At 41.4% G+C, this 26,104-nt stretch overlaps 1 protein-coding gene across 2 annotated transcripts in view; it reads left to right on the top strand.

The window, feature by feature from the left end:
• The first annotated feature begins 824 nt into the window (after positions 1-824).
• TUSC3 (tumor suppressor candidate 3) overlaps positions 825-26,104 on the top strand; it is a 192,982-nt gene continuing 167,702 nt past the window's right edge. For both annotated transcript variants that reach the window (XM_073001313.2, XM_073001315.2), the window contains exon 1: positions 825-3,459. In XM_073001313.2, the coding sequence (XP_072857414.1) occupies positions 3,355-3,459 (105 nt within the window). In that variant the 5' untranslated portion in view covers positions 825-3,354. The remainder of the gene's footprint in view (positions 3,460-26,104) is intronic.

Genomic DNA, 26,104 nt, shown 5'->3' with positions numbered 1-26,104 from the left:
ATAACATAATGTAGAAAAAAATTCTGATTGGCCTCCTATTTCCCAATCTGTATTTTTGGTTTTGTGGTGATGATAGGGTTGATTCACAAGTGTCACTGAGCAGAACCAAGACACTGCAGGGATTTGGGATTTGCTGTGCTCAGGCCAGTTGTGAGGAGCAACAAGGCAGTCGGAAGAATAGCACCAAGGATAGCTCTTAATAAGCTCTGGTGGTGGGGTGGCTGTGCAAATGGTGGAGCCAGGTACAGGGGCTAGCAATGTTGTCTTGAGTATGGAAAGCCTGATGGCTCAGGGGTCCCAATCTTTGCCATTTTCGAGGTCCTCAGGCCTCACCAGTTCAAGCATAAGACCTGAGCATATGACTTGTCTCTGCTGGCAGCATCCATTGGTTCTTCAGCTTCTGCGTCTATTGGACTCCCAGTTCATGATAATATTGACTGCTCATGCCACTATCCTTTATTTTAGAAAATGATAACCTTAGGATAGGGCTGCCAGGTGTGCAGTTTATATTGTCTGAAATATTACGGCTGCAAAATATTAAGCCGCCTAGAGTGGTCTTAACCGACCAGATAGGCGGGATATTAAACAAACAAACGAACAAACAAACAAACAAACAAACAAACAAAAAACATAATTTATACTTACTAAGGACACACTGAGAGCCCGGAAGTCATACATTCTATGTAATCGGATTACCTGTTACACTATTTTTCGGAAGTTATGAAGACATAATTTGTTGCCAATATTTATGTGATTTCCTTTACGCAACATTATTCTGGCCTACTCCTCATTACATAATTATGTCGAAGCAATGAGGAGTAGGCCAGAATAATGTTGCGTAAAGGAAATCACATAAATACAGTACTGGCAACAAGTTGTTGCCCATTAAAGAGATTTGGGTTGTGTTCCTTGGCATGCACCCAGTCAGGTATCTGCCCTGGAAAGCAATCAGAACCGTGCTAATGAGCCGCCAAGTCTTAATGTGATTTCCTCATGCAGATAAATCAGTGGTAGGATTCTGGCTATAATATCACTAGAAAAATTTCATGTCACGAGTAATGCTGACTCATTATTTTGGAGGGGAATTATTGACCCTCAAAGGTACTAAAAATAACAAAAGGTCATGAGTAACAAAATAAATAACACAAAGTCACAGGATGTGTGTGGGGAGATTAACAGTAATTAGTTACTTGTAGGAAGAAGACTCTGTAACAAGTTATACAAAGAATTACAATACTTTTTAAAGGTAGTTTTACAGCAAACATTAATTGTTTCAGCAAACATTAATAGACAGACAAGAGTACTGCTGCAGTGGGCCCTGCAGGAAGTAAAGGTGGCAACCATGAATGTGGATTTTTGATTGATCCTTTCAGAAAATGCCCGGTAATGATGCTGCTCATGACAGCTGGTGAACAAATCGGTGAGGCTTCCCCTATATTTGCATGGCTGGGAAATGAGGCAAATATAACTCAAATATAGATTACTGTAATGCTATCTACACAGGGCTGCTCTTGAAAACAGTAGGGAAACTTCAGCATGTCTGGAGTGCGGCACTCAGATCTACTGCAGGGACGGGAAGAGTCAAATGAGATGATTTTTCAGGATTGGTGGAAAATAAGGGCATTACAATCTGATTTTGCTCTCAGGTACTTTGTCAAGTTAGGTTCATTTAGACAGGGTGTGCTATGATTTATATTCCCATTATAAAATTGGTGCTTAGGTATGAACCCAGATGTAATTTTTCTTCCAACTTACTCTCTATTTCACTTCTTTGTCATACCAATAGGTTTCAAACTGTAGATCTCTGTGCATGAAAAATTGTGTCACATAACTTTGTTTTCTTGCTAAGTTCCAAAGGTGGTTCTTTGGCTGAATTAATGCAAAGCCTAGTGCCATTTGCATTGTTCTGTACCTAAAAGAGGGCTTGGAAAACTCAGTGGCATTAAACAAAAGTTGGACATCTTCTAGTATATTTGGCATTTCTTAACTTACTGATCACAACAAAGGCATTTAAAAAAAGAAAGTAAAATATAGAATGTATTGAATATTTTTAAAAGACTTTTTTAAAAAGCATAATTTAATACATACAATGTATTGACTTCCCATGTTTTCACAGGAGATTTTACATGGAGTACCAAGGAGGCTTCCCATAACCTGCTTCTAACCTAGCCCCAAGTACAGCTGGGAAATCAATAGGCTGAAAGAAATACAAAACACATCCATAAAATGCCCCAAAGCAATAAAGAAGCTTCATGATCTTGGTTAGCATTTGTGAAATTGATTTTATAGTAGTTTATAAAAGCAGTTCATAACAGAGCTCAGAAAGTTGCTTTTAAAAAAGTAATTAAATACACTTGTAATTTCAGGTCTTGGAAATTCTGTAGTGATTAGATATTAAATTTTAAATTGTCTTTTATTGCTAAATGTTTTTATGAAGCATTTGGAATTCTGGATATTTGTAAAGGTTTATTTTTGCTGTATGATTGGTGTAAGGACAGTCAATAAACTGACGGACACTTGCAGATCCAAAGCCAAAACAGTAATTAGCTATCACGGGGTTACAATTTATTAAAAACCTCTCTTTAGTCCCCACTAGCCCGTTTTAGGTGGCTGAAATAGTTAACATCCACTACTTTTCGAAAAGAACCCGTTTTAATTCAACAAGCCATTGGCCTGTATGTTGCAGGCTCCAGAATGAGCCATTTGCTTGAATGCTATAGGCCAGTGGTCCCCAACTTTGGGCCTCCAGATGTCCTTGGACTTCAGCTCCCAGAAATCCTGGCCAGCAGAGGTGGTGTTGAAGGCTTCTGGGAGTTGTAGTCCAAGAACATCTGGAGGCCCAAGGTTGAGGAACACTGCTATAGGCCACTACTTAGAAAACACCTTCCTCCTGTCTGTCTTGTTGCCACAAAGCCCATACCAGAGCATAAAGACCTTCCTATACCATTTAAATAATAATAATAAATTAGTATAGTGATCATCAACCGCAGTGCCATTCTACAAGCCCTTATGTGTGTGTAAATCTCGTTAAACCAACATCCCAGGAAAGGAAAATGGATCCAGCTCTTCCAAGTCGGCACTGAGGACCGCTTCCAGTCTGTAAATCATACTGATTTTTTTAAAAAAAGATATAGCAAAGAAATCAACACCTCACAGGACTTAGACTTCACAGCCTGAATGGAGGCAAATATAACTCGAAGAGACTACGTTTCCCAGGGCTCTTTGCAGAGCGGGCTGCGTTGGGATAGGCTGTGGCCGGGACCCAATCGGTGCGGAGGAAGTTGGCGTGGATAACGGCGCTTTCCAGGTACTCTACTCTGGTGGAGGAGGTTGACGCGACGCCGTTCGGCAGCCATGGCATCTTCGCGGCGCCCGGCGCTGCACCTGTCCGCGAAGGGCTGCCTGCTCCTCCTCTCCCTCCTTTGTGTCCAGCACGGGGGAAGCCAAAAGAAAAAGGAGGTAGAACCGTTCGCTTCTCTGTGTTTCCCATTCACCCCACCTTTCCTCCCTCTCCTCTGTGCAAAGAGAAAGAGCACAGGATACGGCCCCCCCTCCCCTCCAGCACACCCTGAGAGCATCGTGCTTTTTAGGCTAATACATCCTTCACTTTTCTTCCACCGACTGCTATGTTCTTTGTGTTCTTTGTCAGCTATCTTATATATTATCACCGTTATGTTTTCACCTTTGCTGCTGATTTGTTTGACTGGTTATGGCCTTCCTACATATGGAAGGCTTCCCCCTTGTTTTTTTTTAGATAGTCCACATGTCGAAATCATTCGCTCCTCATTTTGCCTCATCCCAGTTTCTTCCCAGAAATGCAAAGAGAAAGTCACCCAACAGCTGTTTATTTATTTTATTTATTTGTTCAAAGTATTTCTATCTCGCCTTTCTCCCCAAAAGGACCCAAGGTGGCTTACATCATTTAAACCAGGTCCTCTGATGTGTAAAATATCTTGGGCATGTCAAAATATGGAGTGCTTAAGGGCTCTTGTGAATATAGAAAAGGTGGAAGGATGGCCTGCTTGATATGAGGTGCTCCTTTTGTAAGCTACAGCTCATTTGGGGTTCAGCCCCATTACCTGTTCTCAAAAATATTAATACATTTTTTTTCAGAATATTGGAGAACAAATTGGTAATGTCTATCAATATGTTGGTTTGGGTTGTTGCTATGAAATGGTAGTGATTTTCTATATGGCAAAGTAAAAAGAAAAAACACCTGAAAATAAGAGGAGATAACTCTGCATGCGATAAATATCTCTTGTGATGTAACGTTCAGTAACTATTCAGAAGTAGAGGGAAGGAATTCCAGCTGAAGAGCATGATTTCCAAATAGCAGAAACATGCATCCTTTTGGGAATTAACCACTGCTGTATTCTTTCTCATTTCCTGGCCCTCCTCTTTACACTTTGTGTTATTTGTATTTTGAAATTTGATGTGACATTGAAGCTTACTTTTTAAAAATGAACTACTTCTAAAATTTTGTTTCCTGTCTATAGTCACTGCATTTCTTCCTTCTCCACTGGTGCGTAAGAACAACTCCATAGACTCAAATGATTGTTGTGGTTAAATTAATGTCAATGGTGATCTACCACTTAGTTTCCTTAGCAGTTCACTGAATGTTGCTTTTGCAAGTCTGTGTAGTATAGACCCTTTCCTGGACATTTTAACAGAGAAGTATTTTGTTTATTCTATTTGTTGCCATTCTTCACACCCATGATTGCCAGGACAAGCCCCTTCTCTCCTTGAGGTAAAGAACAAACCTACCCTTTTAATGTACAAAAGTCAATCAGACTGGCAGTTGAATGTCAGTAGAGTGCCATGCAGTGCTGCACCTGTAAACCAGCAAACTAGCTTGAGGGATATGGAACAGGCTACATAATAATAATAATAATAATAATAATAATAATAATAATAATAATAATAATAATAATAATAATAATAATAATAATAATAATAATAATATAATTTATTGTCATTGTAAGTATATACACAGTATATCATACAACGAAATTCACAGACACCCAGAGACCAGACACATGCACACACATAACATTCCCCAAACACTCCCCACCCACTAGAAATCCCCCACTAAAAATACAAACATCTACACCTCAGGCCAAGTAACACAGTCCAACTAATTATTCACTACTGGTGGTCTTTAAGCTCATTATTAATTGCAATTATAGCTCTAGGATAAAAACTATTTAGAAAACGTGTGGTCCGAGTCTTAATTGTTCTATATCTTCTGCCAGACGGTAACAGTTCAAAAAAGTTATAAGCAGGATGGGAAGAGTCTCTCAGGATGCTGTGTGACTTCTTCAGACAGCGGGATGTGAAGATGTCATCCAGGGTTGGTAGCTGGAGCCCGATGATATTCTGGGCAATTTTAATGGTTCTCTGTAGAGCTTTTTTGTCCGCTACAGAGCTACTCCCAAACCATGCCAGAATGCCATAAGTTAGGACGCTCTCAATGGTGCTACGGTAGTAGGACAGAAGTAAATGCTGTGATAAATTTAACTTCCCAAGCATTCTCAGGAAATACAGCCTCTTCTGTGCCTTCTTTATTAGCATGTTGGCATTTATAGTCCATGAGAGGTCCTCTGAGATGTAAGTACCCAGAAATTTAAAACTACCAACTCTCTCCACTTCCTCACCGTTTATGTACAGTGGTAAATGTACATTTCTCTTCCTCCTAAAATCAATTATGAGTTCTTTCGTTTTTTTGATGTTAAGTGTGAGATTATTTTCTTTACACCATAGTATCAATCTTTGTACTTCCTTTCTATAAGCAGACTCATTGTTCTTATTTATGAGTCCCACCACTGTCGTATCATCCGCAAATTTAATAATTGCATTGGTGTTATATAGTGGGGTGCAATCATGTGTGTACAGGGAATAGAGGAAGGGACTTAGCACGCAGCCCTGGGGAGCTCCTGTACTTAGTACCAGGGTAGAAGAATGGTGGGATCCCATCCTTACTGTCTGTGGCCTATCTGTCAGAAAATCCTTTATCCACACGCAGATCTTCTGAGGTAATCCCAGGTTGATCATTTTTAAAAACAACCTATTTGGTAGAATGGTGTTAAAAGCAGAGCTATAATCCACAAACAACAGCCTCGCATAAGTTCCCTGTTGTTCTAAGTGGCTCAATACAGTATGGAGTACGATGGACACAGCATCATCAGTAGATCTATTTCTCCTGTATGCAAATTGCCATGGATCCAAAGAAGGTGGAAGACTAGCCTTAATGTAATCCAGCACCAATCTCTCAAAACATTTCATAATAACAGATGTTAAAGCTACTGGTCTATAATCATTGGGAGATACCACAGCTGACTGCTTCGGGACTGGCACTATAATAGATGTCTTCAGGCAAGTGGGGACAGAACACTGCAACAAGGATAGATTGAAAATATCCGTAAAAACTCCAGCTAATTCTGCAGCACAGCCCCTAACAACTCGTCCCATGATTCCATCTGGTCCAGCTGCCTTTCGAATATTAATATTCTGGAAAGCGCGTCTCACATCTGAAATCTGCAGTACTAGTGGTTGTCTGTCGATGGTAGATTCTAATGATGTATTATGGACAGTAGGTGCTGGAATAATGGTTGTTCCTGTTTCCACCTCAAAACGGCTGAAAAATTGATTTAACTGCTCAGCCAAAAAATCACTGCTGCTACACAGACTGTTTTTGTTACTCTGACCAGTGATTTGTCTTAGGCCGTGCCACACTCGGCGAGTGTCAGAACTTTCAAGGTGTTGTTCAATTCTCTGGCTGTACATAGCTTTGGCATCCCTAATGCCCCTTTTCAGTTTAGCTCTGGCCTCTCTATACTGTAGTTCATCACCAGAATGAAAAGCAGCATTTCTGGCTTTTAATAAAAGGCGCACTTCTCTATTTAGCCAAGGCTTGTTGTTAGAAAACACTCGTACTTGTCTTGTTGTAGCAATAACATCGATGCAGCTTTTGATATAAAACAGTACTGTCGAGGCATAAGTATCAACATTGTCCTCCTCAAACAGTGTCCAATCAGTGCTCCTAAAGCAATCTTGAAGTTGCTCAGTTGCATCCACTGGCCACACTTGTATTTCTCTAATTGATGGTCTGATTCTTTTAACAAGGGGTCTGTACGATGGAATCAAAAAAAGAGATATATGATCTGACTGTCCCAAGCTAGGCAATGGCTTCGTCTTATATCCATGCATGATGTTACAATATACCTGATCCAAGGTATTTTCCCCTCTAGTGGGACAGTCCACATACTGATAAAAGTTAGGGAGGACGGTCTTTAAATTGGCTTGATTGAAATCACCTGCTACCACCAGCACTCCATCTGGGTAGGCCTGCTGCTGTTTGCTGATAGCAGTTAACATTGACAGAACCTTGCTGCCACCTCTTTGCAATTGTCACCTGAAGTGACTGCCTCACTCTGCATAATGTTAGGCCTTTCCTTGCATCCTGCTTGACTTGAGGAATCACCTATCTCTGAAATCTGCTTGGCACTTGGCATGGCTTAACTGCTCATCACTTATCTACTAACAGGGGCTGGAATCCCTGCCTTGATTGTAAGCATGAAGTGAGGTTCAGGAAAACATACTTTACATTGATCAGATGAATTAATTACTTCTGAAAATCTTGAGTTTACTGGCTGGAACAAAAATTAGCTCAGTTGTGCAGGTGTAGAATATTGTTATATTTCAGTGTATTGATGAATCCAAATTACTATGAATTTGGTCTTTCTATTCATTGCCAGTGTGCTCATTCACATTATTTGAATGTGCTACTTGGGCAGAAAAAAGAACTTCCCATTACATCTGAATGTACACACTGGCTGGTTGCTCCTTTACCAAAAGTGGAATGGAAAACAAGATTCCTACCTGGCTCCAGACTGTTTTTTAAAAGGACTAACAAATTGGGAGTCTGGGTTAAGACACAACCATAATGCTTTTTTTGACAGTATTGGCACTTCTGGCAAGAGGAGATAGTAGATCAGTGTGTACACGTTATGTCTCAGTGTTGTTTCTGAGTGATTCTTAATGTGACTAGTCAACTACAAGCACCATATAATCTTAGAATAATAATAATATTAGAACTGCAGAACTGGAAGAGACCCTATGGGTTGCTGAGTCCAGCTCCTGTGAAGGAGGCACGTGGTGGAATCAAACTCCCAGCCTCTGGATCTGCAGCCAGATAACACTCTGCATTTTTTTTCCAGTCCATTAAAATATTGTGAGATAAATTTAGAAATTATAATTTCTGGACTAGAACAGCTATATTTATGTTAATATGTTTTCTAGTTTGTGAACATCTCAATCAGTAGAGCTTCTTGGGTTATTGTATCCTATCATGATTACAAAATGCTACAGTCATATTTTATTAGTAAACAAGGCTTCACAATTCACAATAATAACAAGAGAAATGTAGCTGCTGATCTTATCAGCTACTACAGTGGATCCAAATCTTTTCTCACTTGCATATTCCTTGGCAGCCTATTTCCATAAATTGTACCTTTCATGTTAGTAGAGTGTTCATAGGATGATAGCTCTTTTTTAATGCATAGATTTTATAGGTGTCAGGAGACAGCAGAAAAATAAATCCCATTTACAGATAATAGGTCCACTACTCTAATCTTTTTATATCTCTCTCACCTCTACAGTCCAAGCAAGACAGCAACGTGCAGACGCCACGTTCCTCTCTTTCCCCCATTCCTTTTGCAACTACATCTGGGAATCCAAAGAAGTGGGTGGGGCTCCATGGTTTGCTCTCCTCAACCAGTTAGTCAAGGATTGGAAGTGCTTATCGCCTGCTGAGAGGATTTGAAGAAGTGGATTTTGATCCACTGAAGTGCTAACATATGTAACTTTTCCCACCATTATTCTTTTTTCCCCCACGTACCCCTAAGTATCCTGGTTAGTATCTCAGGCTGGGAACTACTGAGCTACTAAATAAAAATCTGACAGTATACAACATTGATTATCTGTTGTCTGCGTTACTAAGTATAAGTGTTCTTAGGTTTCTTAATATATAAAAAGTAAACGTGTGATGATTTTGAACAATAGCCTATAGAGTTGTCTGACTTATGTCTGCCTTTATCCAGGCACAGGGTAGAAATGTAAACTGCAACCTTGGAAAAGTTATATTTTTGGACTATATTTCTCAGAATCACTAAGAGAAATTCTGTGAATTGCAGCACTAAGAAGGTAATTTTTCCAAACTCTGATTATTATTTATGAGAAAGTTCCATTGGAAGTACAGTGGTGCCTCGCATAGCGACGATAATTGGTGCAGCAAAAATCGCTGCAAAGCGATTTCGTCGCTATGCGATATTAAAAAGCCCATAGGAATGCATTGAAACCCCTTCAATGTGTTCCTATGGGCTTCAGACTCACCTTTAAATGAAAATCCTCCATACGGGCAGCCATTTTCGTTGCCCGGTAAACGAGGAATTCATCCCAGAAAATAGCGGGTGGCCATTTTTTTACCCAGCGGCCATTTTGGAACTGCCGATCAGCTGTTAAAAATATCGCTTTGCGATGATCAGTAAGCGAAACGGTACCAATCATCGCAAAGCGATTTTTCCCTATTTAAAACATTGCAATGCGATCTCAAAAACGATCGCAAAATCTTTGTCGCTATGTGATTTCATCGTTAAACGGGGCGCCCATTAAGCGAGGCACCACTGTAAAGGAAAAAAGTTCAGGATCAGGATGTCTAGAGGTTTAATAATAATAATCATGTGCTACCAAGTCAGTTCTGATTTATGGCAAACCCTTTCAGGGTTTTTCAAGTAGATAACATTTAGAAGTGGTTTAGTACTTATTCTTCCTCTGGGAGGCGCATGGGATTGTGCAGCCTGCCCAGGGACAAATAGGCTGGCTCTACTCACAGGAGGCACAGTGGGCATCGAACTCGCAATCTCTGGCTTCGTAAACCACTGAGCTATCTAGCCAGCTTCAGATATTTAGGAAAGCTTTAATAAATTCAGTTGGGATTGCTTTATGCTGGACAAGTTGCATGACTGTTTCTGATTAATTCAAGTGTTTATAAAGCAAATGCTCTGTTTCAGAGTTCAGCAAGTTAAGGCCGGAACTCCTTTAAAAATCCTTCTGAAAATTATGTGTAAGTGAAGATGGCTAAGCTAGTGAAGCATTCATTGTTTTTTTTTAAAAGTATCAATATTAAGAAACAAAATAGTGCCATTTTCTTTTGCCAGAGGATAATGTCTTATATTGATCTACAGTCCTAGTCCATCTGCCTGGGGATAAACTCTGTTAAACTGAAGGGGTCTCACTGATGTGTAGACATGTATAGAACTGCACTTTTGAAAGCTGAATTGGAGGAAGGATAGAGATAACAACAGAAGGTTCATCACGGTCTTGCCTCGTGAAACCTGTCATGCTACGTACGTTTTGTAGCGTGCTTAAATGAGAGATCCAAGATTCAAGAAAACTAACTGGAATTACAGTAAGATTCCTTCCTTCACTTTGTAACTTTTGCTTCACAACTGAACAGCTGCAGTCTGCGAGTAACAGCAGCCTGGATATTTTAGAGTGTTTCCACTGAATAAGGTTTGGCAGCAGTTCTCTGGGACACTCTCACTCAGATGAAGTGAGGGGCTGTAAAGGAAGGGGACAAAGGAGGACAAAGAGGAGGAAGGAGGCATTTAAAGATGTACAGTATAAGAGAAAATTGTGGTCTGTAAACTAGTTAACTGGGAAAGCAGAGATGACAAAGGCAAAAATCTGTGTTGGGGGAAGTTGTGAGGAAATAGGAGGAAACTGGGACTTGTAGTCATGTAAAGATTGGAGTCTGTTAGGTTCTGTGTAAGATGGATTTAAAAGCACTGAAATGTTCTCATGAGATTGTTGTTCAGGGTTTGTTCTGCCTGGCACAATGATAAGGAACAAGGCTGAGAAGATCAAGAGAAGACAAAACAGCACATACCGCTTAATTGGCAAGATAAGCCACCTAGAACGTACCTTGTGAAATAAGGGAGTGGACTGTGTTACACCTACTGTACTTGATCTTATTGGTTAACAACTTGGAAGTGTCATAAGGAAGATGGTCTAGAAACTTGTAGAAAAATGGTTGTTCGTGTATGTGACAGATGGTGATGGTGGATGTTGTGGAATGTGAGAGATTTGTCTTTTGCAGGGGAAGGGGGGGAGAGTTAGCCCAGCTTCTCTAGATGCTAAGATGTAGAGCGCAAAGATGATTGCTTAGCATGGTTTTAGCTGTTTATTATTTTACCTAGGAATAGTAAGCTTATTTAATCACAGTAACTGCTGGATATGCTTAATACTTCATGCCTTTTAATGCTACAACTGTATTCTAATGAAACTACTTTATTTTATAATTATTCTTAGGTGAAGGACTTGTCTCCTGAACAGCAGGGTTACACCTAAATCCAGTGAGGATTGAGAAGGTCACTAATTGCTAATATAAAATAGAGAGGTCCTGCCTGGCCGGTTTGTTGTGCTATTTAAGGAAGCACACAGTCAGTGGTTGATTGCTTTGCAAGTAAGCAAGAGTTCTCTTTAAAGCCGAGATTTGTCAATGGAGTAAGGACTACACATTTCTGAGGCTTAAAGGACCTGCCTCAGGCACTGAAAGTGGTAGTTTTGAGTCAAAAGTGACTCCTCACCCGAGATCATTATCTCTTTAGGGAGGAGTGATTCTGACAGAAGGATGCTGTGATCAAAAAGGATTATATTGGGAAAGAACTGGATTGGAAAAAAAAGGAACAAAAAGGGATGTGAAGAAAGGATTAAAAGAGGAAGCTGCTGAGACAGAGAAGCAGGAAAGAGAGCGGCAATGAAGTTCGAAGTACACATATGTATGGGCATTGAGTCTTGTCCACTGTTCCAATTGATACTCATCCTGTTCTTCATATCCCATTTAAGAAATGCTGGTCAGAATCCTACTGGAATTTTACTCTGGAGAAAGAAAAATTATGTTTTGTCACGGCATCTTATGGAGCTCAATAATGGAGTACTGATCATGTGTCCAGTTGTATGGCATTCATGTGCTTAAAAGTTACTTTCCATACTCTGATCCAGAGCAATGCTTTTGGATGGGTATGATTAGGATATACAGTACTATTCTGTCACTGTCCCATCTCCTGGACTGGGTAGCAGTAGATCCAATATTGTGATAGTGCAATATTAAAAAATGCCTTCTGGATTAAAAAGTGGGACAAAAATAAAATAAAATTAGTGGATGTGGTGACTGCCCATGTCACTCATGTTCATGAGCTAATTTACATGAATCTATGAGAAGGCTGGAGAGGTGGACTAAGCAGCTACATGAGGCTTGGCTGGAGAAGGAGGAGTCAGATAGGGCTGATTAGGGAGATAGGTAGAGAAGGGTGGTAATGAGACTGGAAGTGGAGAAAAACTATGTACTGAGGGAACTGAGGATGAAATGCTTGTGTGCACTGAATAGTTAAAGACTTCTGTTATTGTTCATTCTGCTTCTCTTCAATAAATAAGTTCTGCTTTGTTAACATGACAAGTGTTCAGACATACGTCATTTACATTGTGGATTGAAGTAACCCACTGGTGGCAGCGAAGAGAGAACACAATGTGAGCCTTTGTTGGAGAATAGTAAACGGGACATGTGGGTAATGTGACAGTGAGTAAAGTGGAAAGCAAGTGTAATTACACAAACTGTTTCCAAGAAGATGCACGAGCTTCTAGTTGTCCTTCTAAGACAGAGTAGTTCTCCAGTCCTATGTAGCCTAAATCATCTCTGATTCTGTTCTTGCCCAACCCAGGGTCCATTTTAGCTGTTGCAGCTCATGCAGCCCAGCTGGGCAAGAAAGACAGAAGCAAAAAAGACAGGAAGCTGATCAGTTTCTAGCCTGCCTTTGCCACAACAAAGTACAGTAGTGCCCCGCTTGATGACGATAATCTCTTCCAGGAAAATCACTGTTAAACGATATCGTTGTCAAGCAAAAAAACAAAACAAAACAAAAAACATTGGAATGCATTGAAAACCAGTCAGTGCGTTCCAATGGGTGAAATACCTCATCGTCCAGTGAAGATTGCCATAGAGAACCACCAATCAGCTGTTCAAAATTGCTGTAATGCAAAGCTTCCCTCTGGAAAGCAGCCATTTTGAGAAGAGAGGGAAGCCATTTTGTGGAACTTGAAAACTCATCGTATAGCGAACAAACGGTTCGTGAAGCAGGCTTCTAATCAACGTAATGCGGATTTCCCCATAGGAACCATCGTTTTGCGATTGCAATTGCGATCCCAAAAAAGTCGTTGTTAAGCGATTTCAATGTCATGCTGGGTAAGCGTATAACAGGGCACCACTGTACAGCAAGGCTGAGGGAGCTGGCTGAGCTTGAAAGGAGGGACTAGGCCTTCATAGGACTTGTACAAACAGTACTTCATGTGGAAGCAGGAAACCCTCTTCGGCAATGTGCATACTAATCAGCGGGCCTTATTATTTTGTTCCTGAGGCCTATACTGGTATTTTAAAATTCACACTAAATTCTAGGCTTTTTTCTTTAATTCCAGACATCTGGGGGACAAGGAAGAGAAAAGAATCAAAACTTTCTGTTTTCTAGATCTAGACATGTACTTGAAAATCAAGAATCCTCTCCCCCTTTGCTCACTCATTATCTATGGACACTTAATTGGCCTTCAAAAGCATTGGAACACTTCCTGGTTTTGCTAGTGACTGAGCCAATTCAGTTCCTTGGAGATCATGGGGTGAATTGCATCTGGTCTTGGCAGCTGAAGATGCCAGAATCTATTTTTAATATGTTGATCTTACCTGCATTAGTATTGGGAATAATATTTGTTTGCAAACTGCAATATAATCTGTGTATGTTCAGAAACAAGTGACCCAAGTTATTGCTTCTGGACCAAAAGTGCAGTTTTCTTTTCAGTTCTGATGCTGTTCTTTTCCTTTAGTAGACGTGTCCTGGAGTAACATAGGACCAGAGCAGTAGAGTAATTCTTCTGGTGTGTAGTGATATGTGCTACGTCAAAGGTTTGAAAGGTCAACGTCCTTGAAGGCCTGCTCTCCACTCCTAGAGTTTTCTGTGGACTACCCTAATCTCAAAACAAAACTGGAAGAGGACAGAAGTGTACTTCCAGTTTTTAAAAAGATGTTTGGGGAGGATTGAGGGCAAAAAGCTGAACACTTTTAAAAAACTTAATGCAATTGCTAGAGATGTGATATTCATCTGTGTTTTGTGCTGTTGTACTCCAGGTCCCCGACTTCTTCAAGAACTCCTGGAACAGAATTCTGGGAGATCCTGCCCAAACATGTGCATGCAGACATTTTCATTTCACTTGCCTTTGAGAAAAGCTGAGGCCTCCTTCTAGGCCCTTATTTCCTTATGTATTGCTTCCCGAGAGGAAGCTGCTGCAATAGTTCCTGGATTAGTAGTCTTGTTACTTTTAATGTTCTGTAGAGCAGGGGTCCCCAACTCCTGGTCTATGATTTAGCAGCAGTCCGCAGCCTAGGTAGGACCGGGTCATGGACATAGATCTCCAGTCCCCCCACAAGCGTGACCCGTGCATGCGTGGGAGTGTGCTCTGCTCCCTGTGAGTGTGACATCTCCCCATGCGTCTGAGCGTGACATGCCCCCATGCATGTGTGACACGCCCCATGCATGCGCGTGAGCGCCGCACCCCCTGCAAGCATGACACACCCCTGCGTGTGTGCCCCCACCCCACTGGTCCATGGTTGGGAAAAGGTTGGGGACCACTGCTATAGAGGATCATCTGAAGAACCACCCTCACCAGGAAGCACTGCAGCAACTCCATTTGAGAAATTTATTTCAGTGAGAAGGGATCAGGGAGGGATCCAGGAGTGCAAAAATACATATGGAGACCTCATGGTCAACCGGCCACATGATTCTCAGATGTAGGGCTTCCACAATGTAGGAAGTGCAAACTGTGGTATCATCAGCCTACTCTTTAACAAACATAAAAAGCCTGGGACAACTGTATCTTTGTCGCTTTTAGAAAAGATAATCAGGCTCATAATGCAGTGTGTGCAGAAAACTATCAGAATCAACCTTTGGATCAATTTTGTCTTAATTGTGCTACATTTGACTCTTGGCCAGTGTGCTATTACAGGGGGCCAGATGAATGTCAATAAACAGGAAAAGATCAAGGTGTCCTCTTCTGCATTTTTGGACAAAATTCAGAAGATGCAGAGATTCTTGGTGAAGGTAGCACTTACAAACCAAGCAATGGACTGCCCCCTTCTAATGGGAAAAAGCCAAGAAACCTTATTTTTAGGTGCTTAAATCTCTTTCTTTCTTTAATCTTTTGGGATGAAGTGTGTCCTTATATTGGTCTTTGTCCAGCTCTACCAACAGTTTTGGGCAACCTTCACACTATCTTCTCTGAGTTGTAGCCAACCAGTCTTTCTTTTCAGAATTGGAGAGCCATCGTTCCCTTTCCACCACATTCTGCATTGCTAGGTAATCTCAGGCCTTCATCTCAACCAGTGGCCAATTCACTTTGTCATCTACATTGTAGAACTGCCTTTAACTGCAGACCTTGCAGCTAAAACCTCTAACTATATACTTGGACTTTCCTGCTTCTTTCCCCTCATGTTAATGTCTGTACTATCGAATGTGATGAAGAGTTCTGCAAGATATAAAAAACTATCCCTTTCTGTGGCATTTTTGTTCTTGTTATATGTCATTAAGTCACTTCTGGCTGATGGCAACTTCATGAAATAATGACCTCCAAAAGGTGCCAGCATTAACAGATACCTTGTTCTGGTCCTACCTGATTGTGGATGCTGGTTTCTTTTCAGTTGTCCATTACAGACTTATGTTTCTTTCTCCTTGTAGTTCTTCAGGTCAGCATGCAAAAAGAATATAGAAATACCCCAACTCACATTTTGTTTTATATGTTGCTCTTCTATACCATTTAAAAAATTATCACAGCTTGGCAAGTGTCCTGTTCAGTCTTTGCACTCATGCAACTCCTGCAACCATAACTCCAGCAAATGAATGAATGACAGGGTGGTGATTGTGTGTGGCTGGTGGCATGTGACTGGCACCTCATCAGGTGACCACAGCAGTTTCTTCAGTTGAAGCTCTGCACACATAGATGGTGAATAGAATAGTGGCTGGATTCTTTTGTTTCATTTACTCCATCTAACAATGTCAAAAAGAGATTATATTAATGAAGAACTTCTCCTCTAGGAAATTTTTGCAGTAGTATCAAGAGGAGTTACCCAAAATGAAAATGTAGGGGCATTGTCAGGAAGCATTGTGCTCTCAGCTGGCTTTGTGACATCATCCATCCAGATCTAGTTATTTAACATTGGAATGTTCCCTGTGTGATCCTTGACTAGCTGGGATTGTACTTGCAACTGTTCCAAGGACGTGAGCCCAGTCTTATCCATTACCTCCTGCTATGGTTTTGATGGAAATAGTGTGCATTAATAATAACATGAAACTACTGTATGCTAGTTGAAGTGTGTTCCTGCATTAATTTTGTTATGTCTGTATGTTTGTAATGCACCAATTTTGATAACTTTTACGATGCAGGAATTAACTGTAGCCTATACAGACATTTTCCTCTGAGTATGTTGTTGGTCACGTTTCCCCACGTTTAAAGTGACAGAATTCTGTTTCCTTAGAGTGTGTTGGCTTGTGAGTGTTGTCTGTCAGTTACATGTAAAATCAATTGAAGATGCTAATTGTAAAACTAATGTTTTAATGTAAGAGGAATCACTGTGATTGACTTCAGTGTAAAATATTTCTGTATCTAAGGCAAAACACTTCAGCGGATTTGTAATTTTCCATATGTGAACCACAGAGAATTGCACTAAACCAGACGTGTGGCTCATTAGCTGGATTTGTCCCCAGGGTCATTTGGCAGCTACAGCTGGGACCTCTGAGGATCCCTTACCCATCATAAATGTTAAATAGTTTTCCAAAAGTCACCTACTGCCATGTTTTGGAGGTATATTGGCAATAATTGGGCGTACATTCTCCTCCAAAATGTTTATTTGAAAAAGGCCACAGAATGTGCAAAGGAGCTCTTCCTGCTGAAAAACTTCTTTTAACATTTAAACCAAGTTTAAGTTAACAAAACCCAATTGTAGCAACAATTACAGTACATGTAATGTAGTGTAGACCATTCGTCTAGACGGGCGGGGTATAGATCTAATAAAATAGATAGATAGATAGATAGATAGATAGATAGATAGATAGATAGATAGATAGATAGATAGATAGATAGATAGATACTTGACTGCAGTATTTTTTAAAAATAATAACCATAACAAAAATATGCAAATTAGATGCTTTGTCACACTCTTGGGAGTGTGGCCAACAGCCTGCTGGCAAATGAGAAAAATGGCCTTTGGCCCTGCTGAAATCACCCAGTCCTGCAAAAAAAGAAAAAGAAGAAAAAACTGACGACACTTTTTTTAAAATCCTTCTCACTCCTGGAGTCATGAAGGAAACTATAGGTCATCTGCACTGCTTCTGAAAGGTTATTGTCCCTTCCCCACCCCAGATTTTAACATTACAACTGACAGGTGCAATAGACTAACAAAGAGCTGAAATTTCTAGGCTGCTAAATATACCCTTGTTATGAAATGGGTGTGGGGTACAACTTTTTCCTCTACAAAACATGTTTCCCTGTTGATGGTGTCCTTTCTGATGGACAGAGTTATTAGAGAACCTGCAGTGAACCTTTTGCCTACCAAGTGGTTATCGTTATTGTAGGTGACTTCCACATAATGAGCTTTTTGCCTACAGTCACACCTCTGAAAAATGAAATTCTTGATAATGTAACAGGAGCTCACCAACACAGAAGCCAAGAAAGGACAGAATTTGAATAAAAATACCTAAATGCCAGAGACATTATAACGCCATTGTTGTTGTTTAGTCGTCAAATCGTGTCCGACTCTTCATGACCCCATGGACCAGAGCACACCAGGCCCTCCTGTCTTCCACTGCCTCCCAGAGTTGGGTCAAATTCATGTTGGTAGCTTTGATGACACTGTCCAACTATCTCATCCTCTGTCATCCCCTTCTCCTCTTGCCCTCACACTTTCCCAACATTAGGGTCTTTTCCAGGGAGTCTTCTCTTCTCATGAGATGGCCAAAGTATTGGAGTCTCAGCTTCAGGATCTGTCCTTCCAGTGAGCACTCACGGTTGATTTCCTTTAGAATGGATAGTTTTGTTCTCTCAAGAGTCTCCTCCAGCATCACAATTCAAAAGCATCAATTCTTTTGAATGCCGTTGGTGAATGACAAATCAAATTGTACATGCTGATATATATAATACTTCTAAAGTGGCTTTTTGGGGATCACTTCGGAAATGACTGTGTATGTTACGTGCCATCAAGTCACATCTTAACTTAGAATGACCTTAAGTGTACTTTCAAGGTAAGTGAGATATTTTAGGAGTAGTGTTGCTACTGTTATATCCCACACAGTCAGTTTATGTAGGTGAGTGGGGATATGAGCCTAGGTTTCCTGAGTCATTGTCCATCTGTCTGTTACAACACTACACTGGATACCAAATTTAAAAAAAAGGGCTTATATCAGTTAATCAAGTTACAGGTAGAGGATGTAAAGTTGAATTTTGGTGGAAGTCAAGGTATGAAAACACCTGAAGGAGTTGTACATTGTGTAACCTCTAAAACAAACTACATGTATGAACTGTAATGCAGAACTGAAAGATCCAGTGCTGTAATTGAATGTATGTTTCTGTGGCATTGAAGATTTGGTCACAAAGACATTTCTAAGCTAAAAGACCTACAGAAAGAGAGTTAGCCTACTTTTAATATTTTTGAAGTTATATTCTCCAAAACAGAATACAGGTGTGCACGCTCCAAAAGGAAGAACAGGTAGACACACAGTGATATTTATGGTCCAATAGCAGTAGCCTCACAAGGAGGCAGTGTACTTTTGTGATGATTTCTCAAGAAATACAATCGTGTCTTTTTTAAAAAGGCAAAATGCTTGAGGGATTTAATATTTTGTGGTAGTAACTAGTGAAGTCCAGAAAAAAGCCTTATAAATGATGCAGTGGAGTATATATCTGAAACAACACAAGAGTATTTCATGAGCAACTGACAAAATATCAAACTACAACCCAAAGCAGAATAGTATTGCAGAGGAGAAGGACCACACAACCACAGAAATTGTGAGATGTATGCTGGACATTCCACCGCTGCCTGTAAGCTAGTGGGAAGAGTCAGTGTTTACAGCCGCCTGCCTACAGAACTGACTAGCAGCTAAAGAAACAGACAAGACACTTTGTGAATTGTGATATAAAAGTGTATCCAGTATGATCCAGACATAGTCTATCCAGAATCACAGTGTGGATTTTGAGCTAGCCACCACTGACATGGTATTTTCCTTCAGACAGTTGCAGGAGAAATGTAGGGAACAACAACCGCCACTCTTTGTGGCCTTCATAGATCTCACAAAGGCCTTTGATTTGGTTAGCAGGGACAGCCTTCCCAAGATTGGATGTCCACCTCGACTCCTTAACATCATCAGGTCCTTTCGTGAGGAAATTAAGGGTGCTGTAGTTTTTAATGGCTCAACATCAGATCCCTTTGACATCGGAAGCGGAGTGAAACAGGGCTGTGTCCTCATGCTGATTCTGTCTGGGATCTTTTTTTTTTCTGTCATGCTGAAGCACGCTCTTGGAACTGCAACAGAAGGTGTCTATCTCCAGACTAGATCAGACAGAAAACTCTTTAATCTCTAGATTGAGAGCGAAGACCAAAGTCCAGCTTAAATGCATGCAGGACTTCCTCTTCGCCGATGATGGAGCTGTTGTTGCCCATTCTGCTGAAGACCCCCAACAATTCATGAATCATTTTAGCAAGGCCTGCCAAGACTTTGGATTAACAATCAGCCTGAAGAATACACAAGTCATGGGCCAGGGCGTGGATTCACCTCCCTCTATTACCATCTCCACACAAGAATTGGAGGTTGTTCATGACTTTGTGTACCTTAGCTCAACAATCTCTGACACTCTGTCCCTAGATGTCGAACTTGATAAAGGCATTGGCAAAGCAGCTACCATGTTCTCTAGACTGACAAAGAGAGTATGGCTTAATAAGCTGACAGCAACCTTGACATCAGAGCATTGAGCCTGGAGGCAGGTGGTGCATCATGGCCTCTCCCATTTTGAAGAGACACTTATCCAGAAGGCCGAGGCAAAGAGACTGTCCTGAAACCAGCAAAATCAGGATGCTGGACAGGACAGATTGTATTTGTTTTCAGTGTGGAAGGGATTGTCACTCTCATATTAGCCTTCTCAGCCACACTAGACGCTGTTCCAAGTCCTCCATTCAGAGCATGTTACCATAGTCTCTCGAGACTGAAGGATGCCTAATTAATCAGTATGATCCATCTGAGGATGTTTGACTTAAAAGTCTATACCCATGTCTCAGAAGAATGCAAAGTGCACCCTTGCCTTTACAGTAAATTAAGAAACAATGGGTGGACCTACCTTCTGAATTACAATATATAGATGATTCTATGTTAGCATATGAAGTTTCAGTCTTTATGGTAATGCAACATTTAATTCAGGCATCTGCTGGGCCCACCACATAGATGCTGTCTGGGAGCATCTAGTACCCTATGTCAGGTACCCTAGTGACTGGCTAGACATTGGGGGGCAGAGGCATGCTGGGTCCAAGTGCCAGTCCAGTATTTAAGTCTGTCTTCTGCACCTCCTAGCCTCTTTCTTTGAGTAGATTTGGATCAGGCTAGCACAAACATGGAAAAATGTACAAGTGCTTGTACAGCCGAGAACTGCACAAGGGATACAAATGAATTTGTTTAGACATTAGATTGGTGCAAGGAAATAACATTTAGATTATGTGGAGAACCTGTGGTCTTCCTGACCTGTGCTTACTCTCAGCATCAGTCATCATGTCTATTTATTTATTTAAAATATTTTACCCCACCTTTCTCCTAAAAAGGACCCAAAGTAGCTAACATCATTAAAACATAATTTTAAAAGCTAAAAATGATAAATTATTCAATATTAAAAAAGAATTAATAACATTATAATAAAAATGTTAGGGAAAAGCATTACTAAAACAGGTTTAGAAGCAACAAACTACAAACTATCCCAGAGAGTTGCTAAGGAAAAGCTTGTCTTAAGAGAAAGGTGTTTGCCTCCTTGCAAAAGGACAACAAACTTGGCCTCCTGTGGAAGAGAGTTCCAAAGTCTGGGAGCATCAATAGATAAGGCCCTCTCTTGTGTCCCCCACCAAGCGCATCTGTGGTAGGACCAGGAGAAAGGCCTCCCCCAATGATCTTAACACCTGGGCAGTCTCATAAAGGGAGATGCAGTTTTGAGATAACTTGGACCCAAGCTGTTTAGGGCTTTATAGGTTAAAACCTTCAAAGCTGCTGTGCTGGACTGTCCAGTTGCCAATGATTATACAGAAACTTGCCGTTTGATTTCTTATCATGATGCTGTAACAGAAGCTTCTGCTGTTTCCGAGGACGTCCCTGAAAACCATTTAGAATGACAGGTGGAGCCAAAAATCGTAGAACTGGAAGATCAGATGTCCAGTTACTCTCCCACAGCCACAGTGATATATTTCATTCTCTTCAAATATATATCCTTCCTCCCATCTTTCATTAGGAGTGACGGAGACTACAATTAAATCAGAATGAATCTACAACATTTGTAGGGTGAAAAGTTCAAGAACCTTTTCAGCCACAGGGGAATTAGAATAGTGGCCCCTATTGACTGTGGTCATAAGAGTACTAATATATATTTTTGCCAGGAAAGCATTCATTAAACTTCTGCATATCAAACTAAAGGTAATGTAAGTCCACAATTTACATAAATGAATTGGTCTTGGCAGATAGGAGATCCCTGAAACCTGACAAATACTAGTCTCATGTTCGAAATGGAGGTAAAAAGCACATGGCAATTGCCAACCAATAAGATAACAGGAAAGGTATCAGAATGGATCACTCTTTTCTATTTCTATTATAATTCAACTACAAATTCTCTATAAAGAGAGCATTGCCCTTTAATAGCATGAACCAAGAAATTAGTGACAATTCCCTGAGGAGCCCGGAGTCCTACTATGCCTTGTGGAAGAGTTAGGCTATTTTGCCTTAGGCAAGCTACTATCTCATGATGCTTTGCAGGTTCAGATGGAGCTTTAAAAGTTCCAATCGTGGGGGTTACCTAACTATTAACGCCTATTGCTGCAGACCTTGTCAGCTTATTGAGGAGCAGATGTACTAAACTCCGTTTAGATTTTTTGACTAAAGCTTCCAGAATTCCAGCTGGCCTAGTTCCCAACATAGTGCTCTACAGAGGTTTGCATTAAGACTACCATAGTTCCCCCAAACTGCCTCAGGCCTGTTCTAACTGTAGCCTCAAACATGAAAGAGGCATCAGGTTTCTTATCTGTGCCATAGAGCCTTATCCAGTATTACCAGCACTAGGCAACCTATGGAAGATCAGATGCCCAGCTATGCCGATAGATCCGTTGAAAATGTTTGTTCCCCAGTTTCTCATTAAAGCTGCAACCCTATTGCCTCCCATGAACAGGACTGAAGTTTGTGCAAGTACTCTACAACTCCCATGTTGCTTAGCAACCTTGGGAATGCACCCCCACACCGGGTAACAATAGCTTGACCACACTTTGTGATGTCACTTCTTGTCAACTTTGTAAGGTCTCCAGCAGAGACTTTAGGTAGAGTCATCATGTCCTCAACAGAGGAAAGCAGCTTGGCAACAACAACTGAAAACCAAAAAGTGGAAAAGACAGAAGACCTTTCCTCCAACAAAACAACTGGGGTGAGGAAGTCAAATCTATTTCACTGGACTGAGCAGGATGCTTCCGACATAGAGGTGGTTGAGGAAAGTTTTCTTCCAGGTGCTCTTTTTAAAAATCTGCTTGTAGTTTTCCCGAAACATCCTATTGGGCATCCTAAAATATACCTTTGTTGTTTGGATCCTAAAGGGCTGCTTTAACTGCCTGATTTCATTGCAGAAGTACCAAAAACTTCTGCAATGAAGTGGTAACTTCTGAAAACCAAAAAGTGCAAAAAGCAGAAGAGCTTTCCTCCAACAAAACATCAGGTGAAGTATTCTAACAGTTTGGAGACTGAAATAGGTGGTGGGGAAGGATCACCAGTGGCCACAAGTTACAATGACTCTAAAGAAGATATGAAATTGGAGGCATGACACCATAATCAGAAATGGAAGATGAAAGGCAGCTTCATCCAGCACTTTGTTAGCGGTTTGTGTTTAGGAAAAGAAAACTCTGACTTCAAACCCCCACTGAGGCGCCACCATTGTCCTCCATGCCATGAGGGAACAGGCCAGGTAGGTGGGACTCGTTCAGCCCTGGAAGGCAGCCCATCTAGGAGAAGGAAAACTGTGACTTCAAACCCCCACTGAGGTGCCACCATCAGCCTCCATGCCATGAGTGAGCAGGCTGGGTAGGTGGGACTCGTTAGTCTGGGAAGGCAGCCCATCTAGGAGAAGGAAAACTGTGACTTCAAACCCCCACTGAGGTGCCACCATCAGCCTCCATGCCATGAGTGAGCAGGCTGGGTAGGTGGGACTCGTTAGTCTGGGAAGGCAGCCCATCTAGGAGAAGGAAAACTCTGAATTCAAACCTCCACTGCCTTGTGGCTATATCCACTGATGGAAAAGGCTTCAGGAGTTAACCTTGAGGCAAAATCCGGAGCCGGAGTCCCGGAGGCAGTTCGTGTTGTTCTGTCAACTCCTGTGACGTCGCTGAAACCAGTTGTATTGCTCTTGCCTTTCCATTGGACTATTTCAGTGATGTGGAGAGGGGGGATTTTCTGCTTGGGTAACAGCCTATCCTCCATATTGTTTTACCCAGGCTTCGTGCCCTGGAAAGGACACTCCAGCTTTGCGTACAGCATCAAAACACTAGACACTGTTGCAAGTCCTCCATACAGAGCACGTTACCATAGTCTCTCGAGACTGAAGGATGCCTATGAGGAGCCTGTGTATTGCCACCTCCTTTCCCATAGGATATCAGGGGGCTGAAACATTCAGCCACAAAAAAACCTTTCCTCTTTTCTGCGTTTCCCAGGATAGCTGATGCATCACTTTTGCTTCTGTTCATGCATCCTCAGGCAGATAACAGCATCTGCAGCACCTCTCTTTCCATTGGCAAGTATTCCTGATGTCTCTGAAAAGAAAAGTGATGTGGTAATCTTTTTGATGGATCACTGGAGAAATCAATTTAATAACGTGGAGGTTCTCAGTGAGGTGACATGGCAGATGGTTGGCTGGATGGGGATGTGTTAATAAAAGAGAATAGAACTAATAACTGGAGCAGTATAGTGACAAAGCACTTGAGTTCCTATATCCCAGATCATATCTCAAAAATGTGCTTACCCAGTGGCCTCAAGAAGGTCCTTAAGCCTCCAAAAATACAAAGTGGCAGATTTGGAGTATATTACAGGATTTTGGGAAGTGTTTTAAATGCCCAACATGCTATGTAAGCAACTTCTTCTTTGTGGCCTCTGTGAATCACACCCTGGGTGAGTCACGCCTGCGTGGAACCTCACGGCAAGATTCTAGAGCTTCTGCAGTAGCAATAAACACATTAGAATATGCCCCTCCCCACCCGTATAAGTACTTGGTGCCAAACATCCCCTTTCAGTTTCTTTCAAATGCCGTGTTGAGAGCCTCATAATTCAACTTCTGTGAGTAAAATAGAAAAAGAGCTTATTCTTGATTCCTTCCTGTTATCAATCTTTTTTCTTTCGAACTATTAGCTCAAACTCATTGTCATCAAAGATTTTTTTTCCTTTCCCCTCGCTCAGCCTCCGGCCACAGCACCCCCCCCTTCAACCATCCGTTTTTCTCCTCAATTATTTTCTCCTCTTCATGGCCCCTTTGGGCTCATTTAAGCACTGTGTTGTCTGTGATAATAAGATCCCACTTTCCGACAGACACGCCAAGTGCCTTTTCTGTTTGGGAGAACATCAAACTTCCTCCTGTACCTACTCATTACAAAAAAATTAAGCGTGGAGTTCTTCGATCTCGCCTCTCGAGGCTAAAACTCTGATTTTGGAAACAATCCTTGCAACCAGTTCAAATGGCCCAACCTCCCTGTAGGGCCACTTCCGAAACCAAAGCAATGGAACAAGCCTTTGCTGAATCATCAAAACCCAGCGGATACAGCAGCTCATTCCAATTCTCCATCTGCATCGTCTAAGACCCTCGACACCGAAGTCCTCGACTTTGAAAACAACTTCTAAATGTCAGAGACCTACTGAAGCTCCAGCTCTAGAGCCTGTTCCTCCTAAACGAGCTGAACAGTCTAAGCCTACAGACATCCCATCACAACCACAACAAAACTCTGAATCAATTTCTGTCGGATCTCCCTCAGATGATGACAGACTTTTGACCCATCAACCCTGTTCTCAGTCTCCGGAATGGGATGATAGAGTCGACCGACTAACATCCTCTCATCCCAGTCCACAACCTTCCATTCCTTCCAGGAATCCTTCGCTTATTCCATCGCTCGAGGATTTCCATCCCGAACACCTTGACACCATTCCATATTTGATACCCTTGGATCGCCCACTGATCCCTAACCAGAATTGTCGACATCAGCAATCTCAACAGCTCGCTTCATTGCATGTGGTTCAAACTCACGCTCAGCATGTGCATCAGGTTGCCATTTGCCCAGACCAGTGCTCTGTTCGACAAACTGCATCGACCAGGTGTTTTACCCTGTTTGATAATATTTATTTATTAATTTATTCCATTTATACCCCACCTATCTGGTCATTGGCATGACCCTGTTGAGAGGTAGGCCGACTACTAGATATAATACCATCTAGTAGTCGGCCTACCTCTCAATAGCCATTGGTGTCAAAGCGACCACATCACCGAGAGGTGCTCAACCTGCTCCTCACTTGGTATCGAAGAAACCTCAGACAGTTGAGCAGATTTCATCCACACGTGTGGCCTTTGCAACCCCAGTCTCCCAATACTTTCCTACTATAATAGATGATGGAAATCACTCTTCACACTTGGCATCGCCAGCATCCGTTTATTCTACTGCTATGCCATTGCATCACCAACCTCCATTTTGACATCCCAGACA

Source organism: Pogona vitticeps, chromosome 5 (genome assembly GCF_051106095.1).
Source record: "Pogona vitticeps strain Pit_001003342236 chromosome 5, PviZW2.1, whole genome shotgun sequence".
Classification (NCBI taxonomy): Eukaryota; Metazoa; Chordata; class Lepidosauria; order Squamata; family Agamidae; genus Pogona; species Pogona vitticeps.
Note: the sequence above shows the minus strand (reverse complement) of the source record. Positions and strands in the feature narration are given on the sequence as shown.